General features: G+C 35.7%; 1 protein-coding gene across 5 annotated transcripts in view; it reads left to right on the plus strand.

Annotated features, from left to right (window-relative positions):
- Positions 1 to 17,866, plus strand: part of LOC128555218 (RUN and FYVE domain-containing protein 2-like) — a 97,260-nt gene that overhangs the window by 5,682 nt on the left and 73,712 nt on the right. For 2 of the 5 annotated variants that reach the window (XM_053536945.1, XM_053536949.1), the window contains exons 2-7: positions 13,077 to 13,247; positions 13,909 to 14,026; positions 14,629 to 14,733; positions 15,463 to 15,586; positions 16,019 to 16,089; positions 17,518 to 17,592. In XM_053536945.1, the coding sequence (XP_053392920.1) occupies positions 13,077 to 13,247; positions 13,909 to 14,026; positions 14,629 to 14,733; positions 15,463 to 15,586; positions 16,019 to 16,089; positions 17,518 to 17,592 (664 nt within the window). Of the gene's footprint in view, positions 1 to 10,197; positions 11,421 to 11,717; positions 12,817 to 13,076; positions 13,248 to 13,908; positions 14,027 to 14,628; positions 14,734 to 15,462; positions 15,587 to 16,018; positions 16,090 to 17,517; positions 17,593 to 17,866 lie in introns of those variants that run through there. The other 3 variants (XM_053536946.1, XM_053536947.1, XM_053536948.1) reach the window with 3 other exon arrangements.

The raw sequence follows: 17,866 nt of genomic DNA on the forward strand, positions 1-17,866 counted from the left end.
ACAGAATTTTGTTTGAATATATTGCAAAGTATAATTTCGATCGTCTTGAATAATTTACTGCATTTTCAGCCTATAAAACAAAAGTTTGCTGAAATCAATTCTGGTGAAACGAATAGATGCGGATGGTTGTGTCGTTGTCATCTTGCTGTTTGTGAGTGTTTAGTAACATAAGTGCCAGCTGACGAGATACAAAGCAGTCCACAGTTCATATGCATTTAGGCCACACCTCGAGGAAGCGCTCTTGTCGTGTCTCAACTTTTTTTTTAATAAATGAAATTACACAGTTAAAATATCAGAATGAAATGATTTGTAAGTAGCTGTTTAAAATCTACCGATACCGCTAAATACTTAGGTGTCACACTAACTAAAGACTTAAACTGGTCTGAACATATTAATACTATTTCCTCTAAAGCAAACAACTCTCTTAAATTCATCAAAAGAAATGTTCAGACAACAAACCAAAAGGTCAAAGAGAAAGCCTATAACACCTATGTCCGTCCACAACTCGAGTATTGCTCATCCATCTGGCACCCCTGGCAAAAGTCCCTCTCATACAAAGTCGAAAAAGTGCAAAGATCAGCTGCACAGTTTATCTTTAACGACTATAATAATTATACAAGCAGTGTAACCCAGATGATTAACCCCCTAAACTGGCAAACTTTAGAACAACGGCGCATACAATCTTCTCTCATCTATTTTTACAAAATCCGAACGAATCATGTATGCGTCGACCATAACCATCTAACTCTGACCAGAAACCTTAACTACCTAATTCCACAGTCCCGTACTCAATACCACAGGAACTCCTTCCCCCGTACAATCAGATTATGGAATGGCCTTCCTCACTATGTACAGTCCAGCCCCAGCCTCAACATATTTGCTGAGCGGCTGGCTTTTATAGCCAGCACAAATCTAAGACTTCTAAATAATAACATGGGTGAAAGTTTTCCGGCATACGTCAGAAATTCCGGTTTTATGGAGTCCCCAGGAGTCGTTTTTCCAGATCATGTAAATCCGTTGAGATTTTCGAGGATGGGTGTGGGAGGGGGTAGACAGACTGAATCGCTGCCCTTTTTCTTTTCTTCAGCACCCTTTTGCCCTTTCAGCACTGCCCCTTGAACTACTCGCCAATCATTTGTCAAAATAGCAGATGCCCCAAAAAACTGTCAGCCGATAATGCAGATATGACACTCGCCAACTACACACAGGTGCTGTGTATTTGCCCGAGGCGGACAGTAAATTAAAGCGATGACTGACTGAAGCATAACAAACAACAATTAGAGAGGTCTGCAATAAAAGCAAACTGGAAAACAGAATAAAAAGGGAGAAAAAACATGAACAAAGTCTGCTGTTCATTAAATGGCCAGTTATTATCAGCAATTAGCGTGACACCGCGTGTCAGTTTTGTTGTTCACAGTTTGATCTTGGTTGAAGATAATACTCGGTCTTTAATTAGTATGATAATATCTATGATTTTTAGCTCATCTGATTTTTTGAAAAAAAATGATGAGTTATTGTCATCACTTGAGCGGTTGTCGGCGTCTGCGTCGGCGTTGCCTGGTTAAGTTTTATGTTTAGGTCAGCTTTTCTCCTAAACTATCAAAGCTATTGCTTTGAAACTTGGAAGACTTGTTCGCCATCATAAGCTGATCCTGTATAGCAAGAAACATAGCTCCATCTTGCTTTTTGCAAGATTTATGGCCCCTTTTGTACTTAGAAAATATCAGATTTCTTGGTTAAGTTTTATGTTTAGGTCAACTTTTCTCCTAAACTATCAAAGCTATTGCTTTGAAACTTGGAATACTTGTTCACCATCATAAGCAGACCCTGTACATCAAGAAACATAACTCCATCTTGCTTTTTGCAAGAATTATTGCCCCTTTTGGACTTAGAAAATCAGTTTTCTTGGTTAAGTTTTATGTTTAGGTCAGCTTTTATCCTAAACTATCAAAGCTATTGCTTTAAAACTTGCAACACTTGTTCACCATCATAAGCTGACCCTGTACAGCAAGAAACATAACTCCATCCTGCTTTTTGCAAGATTTATGGCCCCTTTTGGACTTAGAAAATATCAGATTTCTTGGTTAAGTTTTATGTTTAGGTCAACTTTTTCTCTTAAACTATCAAAGCTATTGCTTTGAAACTTGCAACACTTGTTCACCAACATAAGCTGACCCTGTACAGCAAGCAACATTACTCCATCCTGCTTTTTGCAATAATTATTGCCCCTTTTGGACTTAGAAAATCATTTTCTTGGTTGAGTATTATGTTTAAGGCAACTTTTCTCATAAACTATCAAAGCTATTGCTTTAAAACTTGCAACAGTTTTTCACAATCATAAGTGGACACTGTAATTCAAGAAACATAACTCTATCCTGCTTTTTGCAAGAATGATGGCCCTTTTTAGACTTAGAAAATCATGGGTAGGACAATATTTCTATTATACAAAATAAATCAGATGAGCGTCAGCACCCGCAAGGCGGTGCTCTTGTTTTATATTTCTTTTATCAAAATACTATTAAATTTATATGAAATTAAAATTGTTTAAGAAAAAAAAAACCCACTCGATCTTTTACGCAACGTAACAGCAATCTTAGATTTTAGCATAGACAGTTAGCGCGGAGAGTAGTTTTCCTTTACCGAAATGGCGAAAATTGTAAATAAACTTATTTTGAAGTTGGAAAAATTGAAAATCGTCTATACCTGTGTATACTACGCACTCACGATTTGTAGGGGGGTGTCCTGGGAGTCAAAAATCTGTGCATTTTACACGAGTATCAACAGTATGTTCAGTAATATGATAAATGTATAATGACATTTATTGAAAATGCATTCAGATTTGCACTAGAACTTCTAGAAGAAACTTGCAATGAATTTGAATGAAAAAAAACATTCCTGCTTGTTTATTTAACATGCTTATCATAAATAAATACATACTGTTTGTTTTATGATTGCATTCATTATTTTTATCTTGCAACTTTTCTTGATTAGAAATACCATAAAATGTTAAGTTCTGCATCAAGATTGTATTGCACAACCTAATATACCATGTAGTAACTTACAAAATAGACATTTATAACCAAAAACCATGGAAATCTACCTTTGTTTGTAGACAGAGATGCGCAATGTGCAAAATGCACCTTGTCCCAGGACCCTGTTAGCAGCACCCTGCCCTTTTTAGAGCTCTAGAAAAATCCCAAGTTATGGACCACAACAGATGGATATTTCTGTTATCTTAAAATGAAGTTGTTGTTTCTGGAAAATGCATTTTTCAGGCCTGGTAATTTGCATATTTCTGGGAGCTTCCAAGGGCCTTCAGCCCCCAGGACCCCTAGCCAGAAATTTTCAGGTTTTTCTGAATTTTTAACTTTCACCCATGTAATAAGAACAAACAACACCTCATTTCTTATGTTTAATACCAATTCAGAACGCCAAGCTATTTGGTCACTTTGCAATAACCCAGATACAGTAATAAAACCCATGGACATCTAAGATGGTGCAATTGTCATTTTACAAATGTAGATAAAGAATCATATATACAAGAAGGTCTGAGACAACTAAATGACCAGAAATTTTATAAGATAATCACAACCTTCCAAACACTTAAAATATAATGTGAAATCTATGCATAATTTCCTAAATAACATAAAAAAGCACCAATTGCTCACAAGTGAATTAATCAGTTTCCTGAGACCAAAAAAAAACTGAAGAACTCCAGTATTCTACATGCAGCCAAAAGTACATAAAACAAACAACGCTGACAGACCTATTATCTCTGTTTGCGATACTTCAGCTGAAAAATTGTCTTAGTTCATTGATTTCTAGTTATGCTATCATTTTCATAGGGTACTTGTAATCTCAATTTATACTGACCCAAAAATGGAGACCTTTAGTCTGATGGAGATACATAGACAACATTTTTATGATCTGGTCGCACATTAGACAGGAATTGTATTCCTTCATGGTTGCCGTTTAATGATTATCATGATTCAATAAAATTCACATACGAGATAAGCCAAAAATCAACAACACACATCGAGAAAGAGAGTACTGGCCAACTTCACACAAGCCTATATACAAAGCCAACCGATGCCCATATGTATTTACATTACACAACCTTCCACCCAGAACACTGGAAAAGAAGCATATCTTATAGCCAGGCTGTTCGAATACGACGTATATGTAGCAGTGAACAGTCGTATCAAACAGCTTGCGACCACTTATTACAAAACCTAAGAGCACGAAGATACGCTGTTAACTTGATACAGAAAGGTATAAAAAAAAAGGCAGGAAAACTAGATAGGTATGCACTTTTGACCAAAGCATGCAAGACCAAGGATAAGAAAATGTGATACCTTTTATCACTACATACAGTCCATTCAACCCAAAATCACAAGGGATCTTTGATACACACCTCCCAGTCCTATTTTCCAACATATCAACAGCCTTCATAAACAGCACAAAGATAATAACCGTACACAGAAGATCTAATACAACAAAAACTAACCAAAGGCAGCTATACTTTTGGAAGAAACTGCAGCATGTGTAAATACATGACAAACTCAACAGAATTTACGAGCACAGTTGCAAATGAAACTTTCCAAATTCTGGGCCATTTCACATGCAAAGCAGTAAGTGTCATTTATCTTATTACGTAAGATAAGCAGTTTACAATATATGGGCCAAACAGGGAGTACACTACGTGAAAGATTCTATGGACATCTGACTGACATAAAGAAAAGAACGATATCAAACCAGTTTCCGCCATTTTAATGGGGCAGATCACAACCATGGATGTCAAAATAAGACACCAAACTGAATGTGACGTAAACAAATGACTGTGTACAGAGGAAGTTTGGATAAAGAAGCTCAAAACAAGGACTCCAGAAGGTCTGAACATCCAACAATGATTGACAAAATACTATCCACAGCAACAAAGTTAGAAGGCCACCTGTTGAAGAAGAAAACACAATACAGTTACCTATGTGACCTATGCGGACACCAGCGTACAACTAGAAACCAGAAGTATGAGCTCACTAAAAGCCATGAAGAGCAAGAAACCAAAGTCCAATTCTCATGGTGTAATAAAACATATAAGGAGAGACACCCTAAAACACCATTCAAGAACCATACACGGCTTTGAAGAGGAAGAATTAAAAAAAAAGTAACAGTGAAAGAAGGCAGCCTTTCCAGCTCTTACACTGATGAACCAGAAGACATTAATGAAGACTCCCAAAAGGGAAAACAGGGACACCTTATATAAAACTTACACCCAAACCAAAGAAGTCATGGGAACACCTCCCTATAGAACTGTGCACATTCGACATACCACAGTCAGTTTCGCCATTATATATTAAATGGAAAAACTGCATGGAAAAAATATATAACATTTTTGCATTACAACATGTATTTTCAATTATCAATGAGCAACATGATGCATACCAACAGCAAATGAATCAATAACACTGTGCAGAGGTTGTGAATTTGATGTGTTGTGAAAACAACAAGGGGAATATCAAAAAGCCATTTCAATCTGTAATAGAAAACACTTAATCCGGTGATCAAAGAAATGCATAGGTTTTACAAATAGGTCATCATGTAAAGAATCATCTACTCTAGCAAAAACAATAATAATAACATTGGAAGACAATTATTATTTGGATAAAATGGAAATGGATTGCTTGGTAAGCCATCAAGTTTGTGGCACATAATGACATATATAACTAAACAGTCTTACAGGAAGTTGACAACGATATCTTCTCCTTCTATTCGTTTCGCCATTATGGATTTTGGCAATCTTCCGTGCTATTGGCTGAAAATGAAGCAAACTATTTGAGATGATTTAAAATATACTTTGGTATGACTCATTATAATGTACTAAAAAAAATTCTGTTTGCAGATAAGTATTGATATCTACAGTAAAAAAAAAACAGTTAAATTATATTAAAACATTACTTATTCATTAAGAAATTGATTACTGGACGGCTAGAAAATCCCCAGAGGATATGCTAGGTGTCTGGTTACCAGACGGCTAGACACTTCCAGTTTAAAGGAGCTAATCCAAATCTGCCTTGCTTAAGAATTGATACCTCCATCCCCTAAATCGGAGTCAAATATTTGTTTGATCATTTACAACCAATTCAATGGAGACTATAGAATCTGATAGTAACACTTCATATTTCAGTTACTTTAGAGAGAACACCATTGTTGTCTACAAGTGACCATTGTTTTCTTTGCACTTTGTAGATACTGTTACCTCTTTACTATCTACGTAACTAAATATAGCTGCCATAAGCAGACATGTATTTTTTATTGTGTTCACTCAATATACGTCATCTGTCGCCTGTTCACACTTAACTTTTGTATGCAATAGAGGCTGCATTTTTTACTTGATCATCATGAAATTGTTCAGAATGATTGCCTTGTCGAAATCTAGGTCAAGTTCAAATATTGGTCATCTGGGGTCAAAAACTAGGTCACTAGGTCAAATCAAAGAAAAGCCTTGTGTATGCAATAGGGGCTGCATTTTACACTGGATATTCATGAAATTTGATCAGAATGTTTGTCTTGATGAAATCTCGGTTGATGAAATCTCGGTCAGGTTCGAATATGGGTCATCTAGGGTAAAAAACTAGGTCACCCTTTTGGGCCTCTGGTTTGATGGGATTCTCTTGTCCAGTTATATTTTCCTGAATTTTGGCACTTTATCAGGCATCTACGCAGGAAGGGACGTATTATGTGATAGCACTGGTGATCCATTCATCTGTCAGCTCGCAATTTTATTTTTGCACAATAACTTTAGAATGCTTTGACTTATAATTCTCAATCTTGATATGCATATTGCTTTTAATCAGTGGGTATTGAGGTCAGTGGATTAAAGATAATAGTTACAGTGACTGTTAGTACAATAACTGTTTCTGTATAAAAATCTTAAGAATAACTTTACCTACGTCCTGTATCTTTGTTAACAGTTACTGTTAGACACATTGCTTATGTGCATTGAATGTCTACCATCGATTTTAATATCTGTTTGCCAAAGGTCAAGGTCACCATGACTGTTAGTACAAGAACTGTTTCAGCTAAATATCTTGAAAAAGTCTTGACATACAATTCTCAAACTTGGAAGGTACATTATTCTTATGCAGAGCATGGCCTCCGTTGATTTTGAGGTCATAGGGCCAAAGGTAAAGGTCACTGATTGTCAGCACAAAAGTCATTTCGTCTTACTTGGCAAGCTCATTGTTAGTGGGCAGTGAATGACCCCTAATGATTTGAAGTCTTAGGTGATCAGTTAAAATATTTACAGCCTAGCAGGCCACATAATTATCAGGGTTAAAATTATTAACTCTCTGATGGGAAAACATTTTTAAGTAGGAAATGTCACTTGCCATTTTTGATGACTCTGAGACTAAGTGTCGGTATTAACAAAAAATAAGTGTTTAAATAATTACACAATTTTTCTGTAACACCTGGAATCAGGTTTATAGAATTTTGTATATAAAGATTATTTATTGCAAAACAAAGTTTGCAAATTACACTTCTTAATGACAGTTGTTATGAAGAGCTTTGTGATTTCTCGCTTTTTATACATGCACCCTTTTGTATTTTAATGTAAACATGAAATGAAATAAAATAATTCTTCATGATTTAAATTGATATGTCATAAATAAGTGTAAGTTTGTATAAAAAGTGTTTGTATACATTGGGGGTGGGTTAATACATGTGATGAGAGTTGCCTGCCTTTATACAGATAGAAGGAAACAGGAATGTTGGCACATAGGACCAATCCAAGCTTATCAAAGGTGAGTCATTTCTATTTCTACTCTGGAAATTGTTAGGAAGATGGTTCTGTTGCATTCTTTTCCTCACTTCTTTTACTCTAAGTCAGCTTCAAAACAGCAGAAGCACTTTGTGGCAAAATCAAGTCTCATGTTATTGTCTAAAAAAAATTTTCCCCATCAAGTCACTGTTGCTTCTGGAAGGCGGCTGGTTGCATTAACATATTAATTTATTGTCATACTGTACAGAGCTCCAGATAAGCTGCGTATTTACACAATTAAAAGTTGCAGAAAACCCAATTGAATTCATACAGCATGCATACTGATAAGCAATTAAAATTCCTAATACCCAATTCATTACAGAACGCTTGCGTATCGCATTTTCTGTATTATAGAACAGGAACGAGACTTTAGCGCTAGACAACAGACTGGTTATACGTTATGGCAGAACAGGTTGCTATTTATAAAAAAATCATAGGTCTCTGAGGACCATTCAGTTTGATCGATGTTATTTGGATGCTTTGTAAACAATAATTACGCCGATAAAATAGCCACTTTTAGTATTGAAAGAGTGCACAGAAAAAACATTGTTGCAGCGCAAACAAACAAACAAAATAGGATATTTTGTTGTTCAACAAAGACAATTATTTGTTTGTGATGATATAGTGTAGCTGATACTAGCTGGCATCTTACGGGAGAGCACATATTGCAGTGAACACATTGTATGGGATATTGTGGATGAATTGATCTCAAAGCCCGACTGCATTAAAAGTGCAAAAAATATGATGGAACGAAAGTATCCCAGAAAACATTAAACTTTAACCCAATTGGTTTTAGCAAATAGCCAATTACTTCTGAAAAGGCTAGGTAATAATGTTATTTTTACCCACTCATGCAGATTTCCGATACCCAGTTAAAACAAAAAGTGATGGGTAAAGCTTATCTGGAGCTCTGTATACAAAAAGACACAGTTGCATAGAAACCAGCTATATAGTTTGATTAGTTCATCATTATTGTAATCTGTTGTACTGAATGTTATAACTAATGTAGTTGTTGGTGACAATAATATAGATGTTGTCATGGTGAGAATTGAAGGACTTTGTCTTCTTTGGCATATCTCAAATTAAAATTTGATTATAGTAGGAAAAAGGAAGGTAACTCCTGTCTGTATAATCTTGTTTTATCCAGATTAATTTCCCCTTCCCTGAAGACAGCATTTCGTAGACTTATTTTTTATGAAGTATCAAATTGATTGTATTGGCAAAATGTTTGTTCAGCCAGCAATTTTCTGATAAAGAATCTATTGTTTGCACGTCTGTGAGAGGAATCCTCCTGTATGAGAACTAGTTGTGTTCTATTTTGACTGGGATTTTCTAAGACAGACAATGTTGCAACTTGGATCTCACGTTGTTAGTGGAGGGTTCTTTCTGCAACCATTTGTTCACCAGTTATAGGAAGATGATGTCTCTAGCTTACCTACAAGTGCGTTCTTGCAAATAATATGAACTATACATATTGTTCTTTAAACTTGATTGATAAGCTCCAGGCACTTTCAGTTATGTTCAGTCCCCTGTTTTTCAGTTCTTACTTCCTGATGTATGAATATTAAAAAGTATGTTCACCTTACAATCCAGATAGACTATATTTAGACTAAATAATATGAACTTGCTTTAACATACATCCAATGTAAGGAGCAGTTAGATCAGTAGGCAGAGCACAAGGTATCCAGCCAGAAGTTCATACGTTAGAATCTAGGGTCGGGCATTTTGAGTATCATAAGATGATCAGATCAGTTATGCCCCACCTCTGCTTGTGTTTGGAAGTTGTCAGTTGCTTGCAGACGTAAGGCAATGAAGATGGTTATACACATACTTAAATATATAGAGGTCATTCTGGTTGCTAGGCAAACCTTCACTTGCTAGTTTTGGGGGCCAGGGGTTATAACTTTCCGTCTTAGTGTCTATCACTTTTTGTCTGCTAAAAACATTACACCATGCATGGCTGGATTTGGCACAAACAATTACTATGACAAAATGAGATTCAGATGCCAAGTTCGAGGATCCATTGTCACTTTTGTAGGTCAAAGGTTTATGGTCAGTTTCCTTTTCTAGTCAATAGCTTTGTTATACATTGATGGATAATCGGGTATCTTGACAAAAGCATTCCCCAAAACCAGAAGACTTGTAGTGTGCAAGACCCAGACTCCTGGCTTAAAGGTCAAGATATATTATAATGCATCAAATATTTCCAGTTATTTGTAGTTTGCATAAGTTTCGTGGGTCTTTCTTGATGTTGTCTTGAAGTATACCATCAACACCCCATCCATACCCTCAACACCCTACCCATCCCATCAACACCCCACCTATACCCTCAACAACCATTCCATCAACACCTCACTTCAACACCCCACCCATACCATCAACACACCACCCAACCCCTTAGACATTTCTTTTTCATGTATCTTGATATTGCTAATATTACTTCTAATATCCATTCACCTCCTCTATCCACATCCTCCTTGCCCCCACACCCACCCCACTCCCTTAAAAAAAAAGACAAGAAAGAAAAGCAACTGACAATTCTTATCTTGTTTGGTCTTTTACTGTATCAAATGAACTTGGCACAAACATTGACACAGTTGTTACAAAAGATTCTCATCTGTCAAGGTTTTCCTGTCATTTCATTGCCCCTGATGCAGTAGGGGACCTTGTGATGTCTAGCATATAATTAATTATGTCCTTAAACTTGCTTTATTAGGAGCTTATTGTAACATACACAGAGTCAATTAAGTGGATTCTTTGAAGCAGAAAATATTGATTGAGCATGGTGAGACCAGTAGCTAGTTTACTCTGTAAATTGTTCCACAGAAGGATGTCATTGATTTCTGTTAAATTGTAGAGTTCATAATCAGCATAATTGATAGCTGCCACCAGAGTTGTCTGTGGGGAGTGGTGGTTATAATAGACAAGGAGAACTTAATCCTGAAAAACAACATAATAAATTTCAGGAAAAACAATGTGCATTTAACCTTGCGTTGGATGAGATATTTGCAATTTGCCCTAGTTGTTGGATATAAAATTCGAAGCCAAAGAAGTAGGAACAGATGTGAAGCAAAAAGATGCAAATTGTGGATTCTCAAGTGTTTGGCTTTTGATTGTTCTCACCTTTCAAAGTTATTCACAATATGAAATATTTAGGATAGTTGCCAAATCCATGCACATGTACTTGTCTGGTAGTGAAATATAGCATGTTATTGTCTGCCGCATCACAGATATTGTTATATAACAGTAGGACAGTTTCATCAACATAATGAGTTGGACAGTTTGAAATGGTGTTTCAGTATGAGTCTCATTTGCAGAAACAGAGTATATGAAATGAGAAAATGACTGGAATAATTGGAGAATAATCAGTATTTTTTAGAAACTACATGTGAACAGAATTATATGAAGAGATTAATGAAGCCAGTAATTATGTACAGTAGTTCACATGTTGTGTGGGTTTACTGAGTTGAGTTTCGTTTAAAATTGGCATTGGAAAGCTTTTGAAGTATATATGAAGTGGATAATTACAATTATTTTACCTCTTCCTGGGAGCTTAATGTAGTTCTAAAACAGATAGCCGTACCTATGGATTTATGGCTATGTTAGTCTGTTATTACATATATGAGCTGCGCCATGGGAAAACCAACATAGTGGCTTTGCGACCAGCATGGATCCAGACCAGCCTGCGCATCCGCGCAGTCTGGTCAGGATCCATGCTGTTCGCTTTTAAAGCCTACTGCAATTAGAGAAACCGTTAGTGAACAGTATGGATCCTGACCAGACTGCGCGGATGCGCAGGCTGGTCTGGATCCATGCTGGTCACAAAGCCACTATGTTGGTTTTCTCATGGCGCGGCTCATATGATTACCTGTGATGTACATGTCTCTGCAATAATTAGAGATCCTTTGATATTGAAGTTAAACCACTGTAGCCAAGGCAGTAGCACATGTGATAGTTTATAAACCTCAGACATCATTAACTGCTGGTATAATTTTTTCTTGGAAGATATATTTAAGTCCTGTGCCAGTATGGATGTTACTTTTTGCTTCTGTTTGAAGTAGTGATATGATATTATACCATTTTTATATGCTTTAATTGCGAGATATATTTTAATTGAATGTATGGACATCAAATTTTGTGGTTTAGAAGTGGACATTAAATTTTGTGGTTTAGACCAAAACAAAATTTTACAAGAGACATAGATTCCTAGAAAGAGTAGGAATTTTATATTTTAATGTGGATTTAATCTGGTGCATTGATGCAACAACACAATCAACAGAAATTAGTCCCTCACTAATAACAGTGATGTTACAGTAAACTTTTTTTTCACTTGCCTGTTTCACTAAAAGCTTTATAGATGTTGGTCTATGGTACATCCATAAATAATCATTAATTTAGTTCTTCTCAGTGTTATGATGTATAATGGAACATTGTCACATTGATTTTGTGGTCTGAATGAAGATTCTCGTGAAAGATACCATATTAAGATGAAGTAAAGACTAATGTAATGACTTGAGGCTTAGCTACCATAGCAACTGGAATATACTGCTTCTTGAGACAGTATATGACTTCATCTATCTATTTTTAAGACAGTATTTGACTTCATCTATCTATTGTCTTGAAATGTAATATTGGTATTACATATCAACTATGAAACTGGTTGGAAAACCTGCAAAACAGATAGAGAATTATTGATTAAACTGCTGAAAATTTTCCACTTATTGCTACACAGTATTTGTTGGGAGTTAAGATTAGAATATTTACTTGAGGCAATACTGTAGAGATTCCGGAAATCACAATACTGACGATTCTTGTTAGGAATAACCAGAAATATTGTGCAAGTTTGTATTAAAAAAGTAGAGAAATGGCTGAGGAGACAATATATTTGTGCAAGTTCCGAGTATCTGTGGACGGAGACTGGCTGTGTCTCCGAGAATTGAGTGATGTTCAGTTTGAGGTTCCTCCATCACTCAGTAACTCTATGATTGAGGACGATGGTTAGTATCTTTACTACATTTTTTAATGACATCATTTTTATAGTGTTGAAAATTCAGTATAATATAGTGTTATACTGGGAGTTGTGACAGATTTTGTAGAAAATGGACTCTATATTTGGGGACAAATTGGGGTGGATCTTACCTGATTATCAAAGTGCTTGAAACAGGAGGGATTTCATTTTACATCTTTTAGCTTGCTTATATAGTAACTATAATATAAAGTGTCAACCGAACATACAGTTTTAATGTATTTATTTCAGATCGAGATCCGAGGACAATAGAGAGAGGAAACTTATTAAATGTATCCAAACTTATAATAAAGGAGTTAATAGACTCCTCTATGGCACATGGACGTATGCTAGATGATGATCATGAACCACTTCAACAATTTTTTGTTGTCCTTGAACATGTTTTGAGACATGGACTTAGATGTATGTATATTTAGGTTGTTTTTATTTTATCAAGCAGAAATTATCAATTTTGTAGACGCATACATGCTCATATAATGTACTTGAAAATGTTAGGGATATCTTGTGGTGTTTAGTTACAAGACCACTTTATACCAGCTATACTATCTTGATTATTTGCACGCAATTTGTTAAAAGCTTTTACACTATTGTCAATATTTTGAAAGCTATTTATTGACAATATGAGTTTAGGGAGATGTGATTAATGGACATCTATATTAGTTCACAGCAGTGGCTAATGGAGAGATTTTCATGAACAGGACTGCCAGAAATGCAGAACATTAATTTTGTAGCTCACTATGTTTCAAACCTCTGCAACAAATTTATGTTGCTGTATATAAGTCAGAAAGTTTTGTTGATCACAGTGCCTTAGTTCATATAGCAAAAAACATGTACCCAAAAATCTCTGCAACTTACATTGTTTTCAAAGATATGTGAGAAAGATTTTGAACAAGACTAAACTGATAAACCCATCAAAATTTTAAGAAATATTTGACAGACCAGTGATAAGATCAAACCTGATAACAGTATTCTCAGAAAACTTTGAAAGTACAATACTTATGTTACAGTGGTGATGTAATGAGCTTATTATCTATTGATACATTTTGTTTAACTGTTATAACAGCAAAGAAGAGCATTCTGAGAGACCGGCGAGACTTTTGGTGTGTTCTGGAACTCGTGGAGAAATTTGCTCCCGAGGCTGCGGAAATTACTGCCACAGTACGAGACATGCCACATTTAAAGTAAGATCCTTAGCTAAATGACTGACTGGAACGATGTAACTAACACTGAAGCATAGGTTTCTACCATGTGAACTAGTGAAGACTGGTGTACAGACTGGTGTACGGACTGGTGTACAGACATTTTAAATAATGCTGTATCTGATGCTTTTTCAGCTTGTATATTTTTCATGATTATGAAATATGAAACATATTTGAATTATTTGCTCTATTACCTGGTAATTTTCCTTGTGTTTTTATGTATTATTACTACTGTGAAATCTTTTAATTTCGTTGGCATGAAATTTCGTGGTTTTTATCAAAACGGCAGTGTCGTGGGGACATGATTTTGTGGATGTCAACTTTTGAACATAAAATGAATGGGAATTTTACTTGTTCGTTGGGATTAAATTTCGTGGATTGGCTCAATGACGAAATCCACAAAAATTAGTCCCCAACGAATATTAATGATTTCACAGTATTAAGCAAACTTGAGTTGTCTTCTTTTTTTAACCATATCATTTTACTATGTATTGTCTTAGATGTTGAGAAGTTAATTTGTTTAAGAAATAAATATTATGTTAACAATTGGAGTTAACAATTATTGGACTTGGTTGTAATTTCAGGACCCCGCTTGGTAAGGCAAGAGCATGGTTGAGATTAGCAGCAATGCAGAAGAGTCTTTCAGATTATTTCAAATTACTCATTGAAAAGAGAGAAATGGTGTTAACGTAAGTAAAGATTAACGTTCCTATATAATTAAAGTAGAATGGGATCACAAGTTTGTAACAGAATACAAACTTTGTTAAAAGGGGAACACTGATATCATGGCTGATATGTTGTTGATTGATTCTAGAGACTGTTGTTAAAGGGGAACAGATTGTTGGATCATTCTGTTAGGACCATGATTGTTATATTTCCTAAAGGTCCCAGTGCTTGTTCCTAAAGGACCAGAACTTGTTCCTAAAGGCCCAAGAACTTGTTCCTAAAGGCCCAAGAACTTGTTCCTAAAGGCCCTAGAACTCGTTCCTAAAGGCCTCAGAACTCGTTCCTAAAGTCCCCAGACCTCGTTCCTAAACACCCCAGAACTCATTCTTAAAGGCCCAAGAACTCGTTCCTAAATGCCCCAGAACTTGTTCCTAAAGTCCCCAGAGCCCATTCCTAAAGGTCCAAGAGATCGTTCTTAAGGCCCCAGAACTCTTACCATAAGCCCCAGAACTGATTCCTAAAGGCCCCAGTGCTAGTTTTATCCTAAGTGTGGTTAAAACATTTTCTATACAAACCTCTATGAACTGATTTACTTAATGTACAAAAGTAAGAATCAAGGAAGGATATAAAGAATGTAAGTAGTTTATTATTAATGTTGTATTCCAGATGTATTAACTTTGAATAAAATATTTGTTCAGATGTTTAAAGTGCACAAAGAGAGTCTTAATATGATATATATTTGTGTCTTTCAGAGACTTCTATGAGCCGGGAGCATTTCTAATGGAGGATGAAGGAACTGTGATAGCAGGTCTGTTGGTGGGCCTCAATGTGATAGACTGTAACCTTGGCATCAAGGACGAGGATCTAGACCAACCGGTATATGCTACATTCATCCATTCAGTCAAACCTTCTGTTGGAAATATACAACATTTAATTTTCATTTAGATATCCAGACGGTTTTGTAAGCTTTTATAAACAAAAAATGAAGTCAAAACTGTATATTGAATAATATTTGGTATATAAAAATGACTGAAATTCACAATGGATATTACCTTATCCAAATGTATTTTTGAAACTCAGTTATTCATAAATATATTTAGAAAATACTAAAAGGTGTTATTACCAACTTTTTAAGTTTTTTAGAATGTATTTTATCAGTATTTTCATCTGACATTGTTGTAGAAAAACCCTGTTCCAGAATAGGTCTGCTAGCAAGTGCAAATTCATTAAAAAAACACATGATCTTGATAATTTTATGTTATATTTTTACTTTTCAACACAGTAAATTTACTTTCGTTTTGATTTCAGATGGGTGTGATAGATTTCAGTTGGTATTTAAAAGACACACGACTTTCTGACACAGATCCAGACACAGATAGGTAGATTCTTCATATATCTCAACTTTAACCCTGAAATTTAGACTGTTACTAAGTTCCCATTGCATTTCCATTACATTGCCAGACAACACTGGTGTGTAAGATACTTGGCATTCCTTGGCAGTGGAATTCTGGTGTAATAGTAAAAACTGTTAGCTTCAGATAATTGAAATACAAAACTATGCCCGTTTAATGTGTCCTCCTATTTGGAGACTGTCAACTTTCAAATGATCATAAAAAGTAGAAAATGGTCAAATCAGAATGTTGTTTTTTAGACATGTAATGGGAAAAATGTTATGAAATTGCTATAGTAGGGCTTATCTCTGTCTTAAATTAGAATATGAGCTGCGCCATGGGAAAACCAACATAGTGGCTTTGCGACCAGCATAGATCCAGACCAGCCTGCGCATCCGCGCAGTCTGGTCAGGATCCATGCTGTTCGCTAACAGTTTCTCTAATTCCAAATGGCTTTGAAAGCGAACAGCATGGATCCTGACCAGACAGCGTGGATGCGCAGACTGGTCTGGATCCATGCTGGTCGCAAACCCACTATGTTGGTTTTCTCATGGTGCGGCTCATATATTGCTTTGTTGTCTTGTTATTGGATTTTATCAAATATAGCATGACTAGACTAAAACAGAAATTTTGTCTTAATGTTTGAAAGGTTTCATTTGCATTAAGTTGTCAGCATAAAGATTTTAATGTAATTCTGAAATATTCCAAAACCTTTATCTCGAAAAATGGGCACCAGGGATAGGATTTGTCTGCTGTTGTGAGAGTTTTGTCTGCAGCAGAATAAAGCTACACCTCATCAGTATTTCTTATGCCTGAGAAATATGAACATGACACTGCTGGTATAACTGTTTAGGGAAACTGTTACTGACCTCTAACCTGTTTGCATGACACCGCTAATAGATGTAAGAAATTGTTCTTTGACCATTGAATTTTATGCTATGTTTATGATCTATTTTGTGCAGCAGTGCAGTGAACATTGATCTTTGACCTTAGTGCTATATTTACGGTGTAGCAATGTTCATTGACCACAAATTCTGAGACCTGTTTGTTCATTTATGGTGCAGCAGTGTCCATTCATCTTTGCCTTATTATCATTGCATTGATTGATGTGTGTGCTAAAATTTTAGTTAATTGACATTTGATCTTTTTGCTATATTCACTGAGCAACAATGTTCATTGACCTCAATTTTGTGACCTTTTTGCTAAATTTACAGTGCAGTAGTAAATTTACAGTGCAGTAGTCTATTGACCTTTGACATATTTGCTATATTTACAGCTCATTGACCTTGGACCTGTTTGCTGTATTTACAGTTAAGTGACCTTTGACCTGTTTGCTGTATTTACAGTTAAGTGACCTTTGATCTATTTGCTATATTTACAGCTCATTGACCTTTGACCTGTTTGCTATATTCACAGTGCAGCCATGCAGGAGAAGATGCAGACAATCCTTGACCAAAAAAATTATCTTGAAGAGCTCAATCGACACCTTAAGTAAGTATACGCTTTTTAGCTCGACTATTCGTAGAGCTATCCTACTCACGTCGGCGTCGGTGTTGGCGTCAGCGTCACACCTTGGTTAAGTTTTTCGTATCAGACCACTTTTTGACAAAGTCTTTCGAGATAAAGCTTTGAAACTTTCAACACTTGTTTACCATCATCATGTCCAGTTTTAGGCAAAGTACATAACTCCATCAGGGATTTTGGCTGAATTATGGCCCCTTTTAACTTAGAAATCTTGGTTAAGTTTTTCGTACCAGTTCATATT

This window comes from Mercenaria mercenaria, chromosome 2 (genome assembly GCF_021730395.1).
Source record: "Mercenaria mercenaria strain notata chromosome 2, MADL_Memer_1, whole genome shotgun sequence".
Taxonomy (NCBI): domain Eukaryota; kingdom Metazoa; phylum Mollusca; class Bivalvia; order Venerida; family Veneridae; genus Mercenaria; species Mercenaria mercenaria.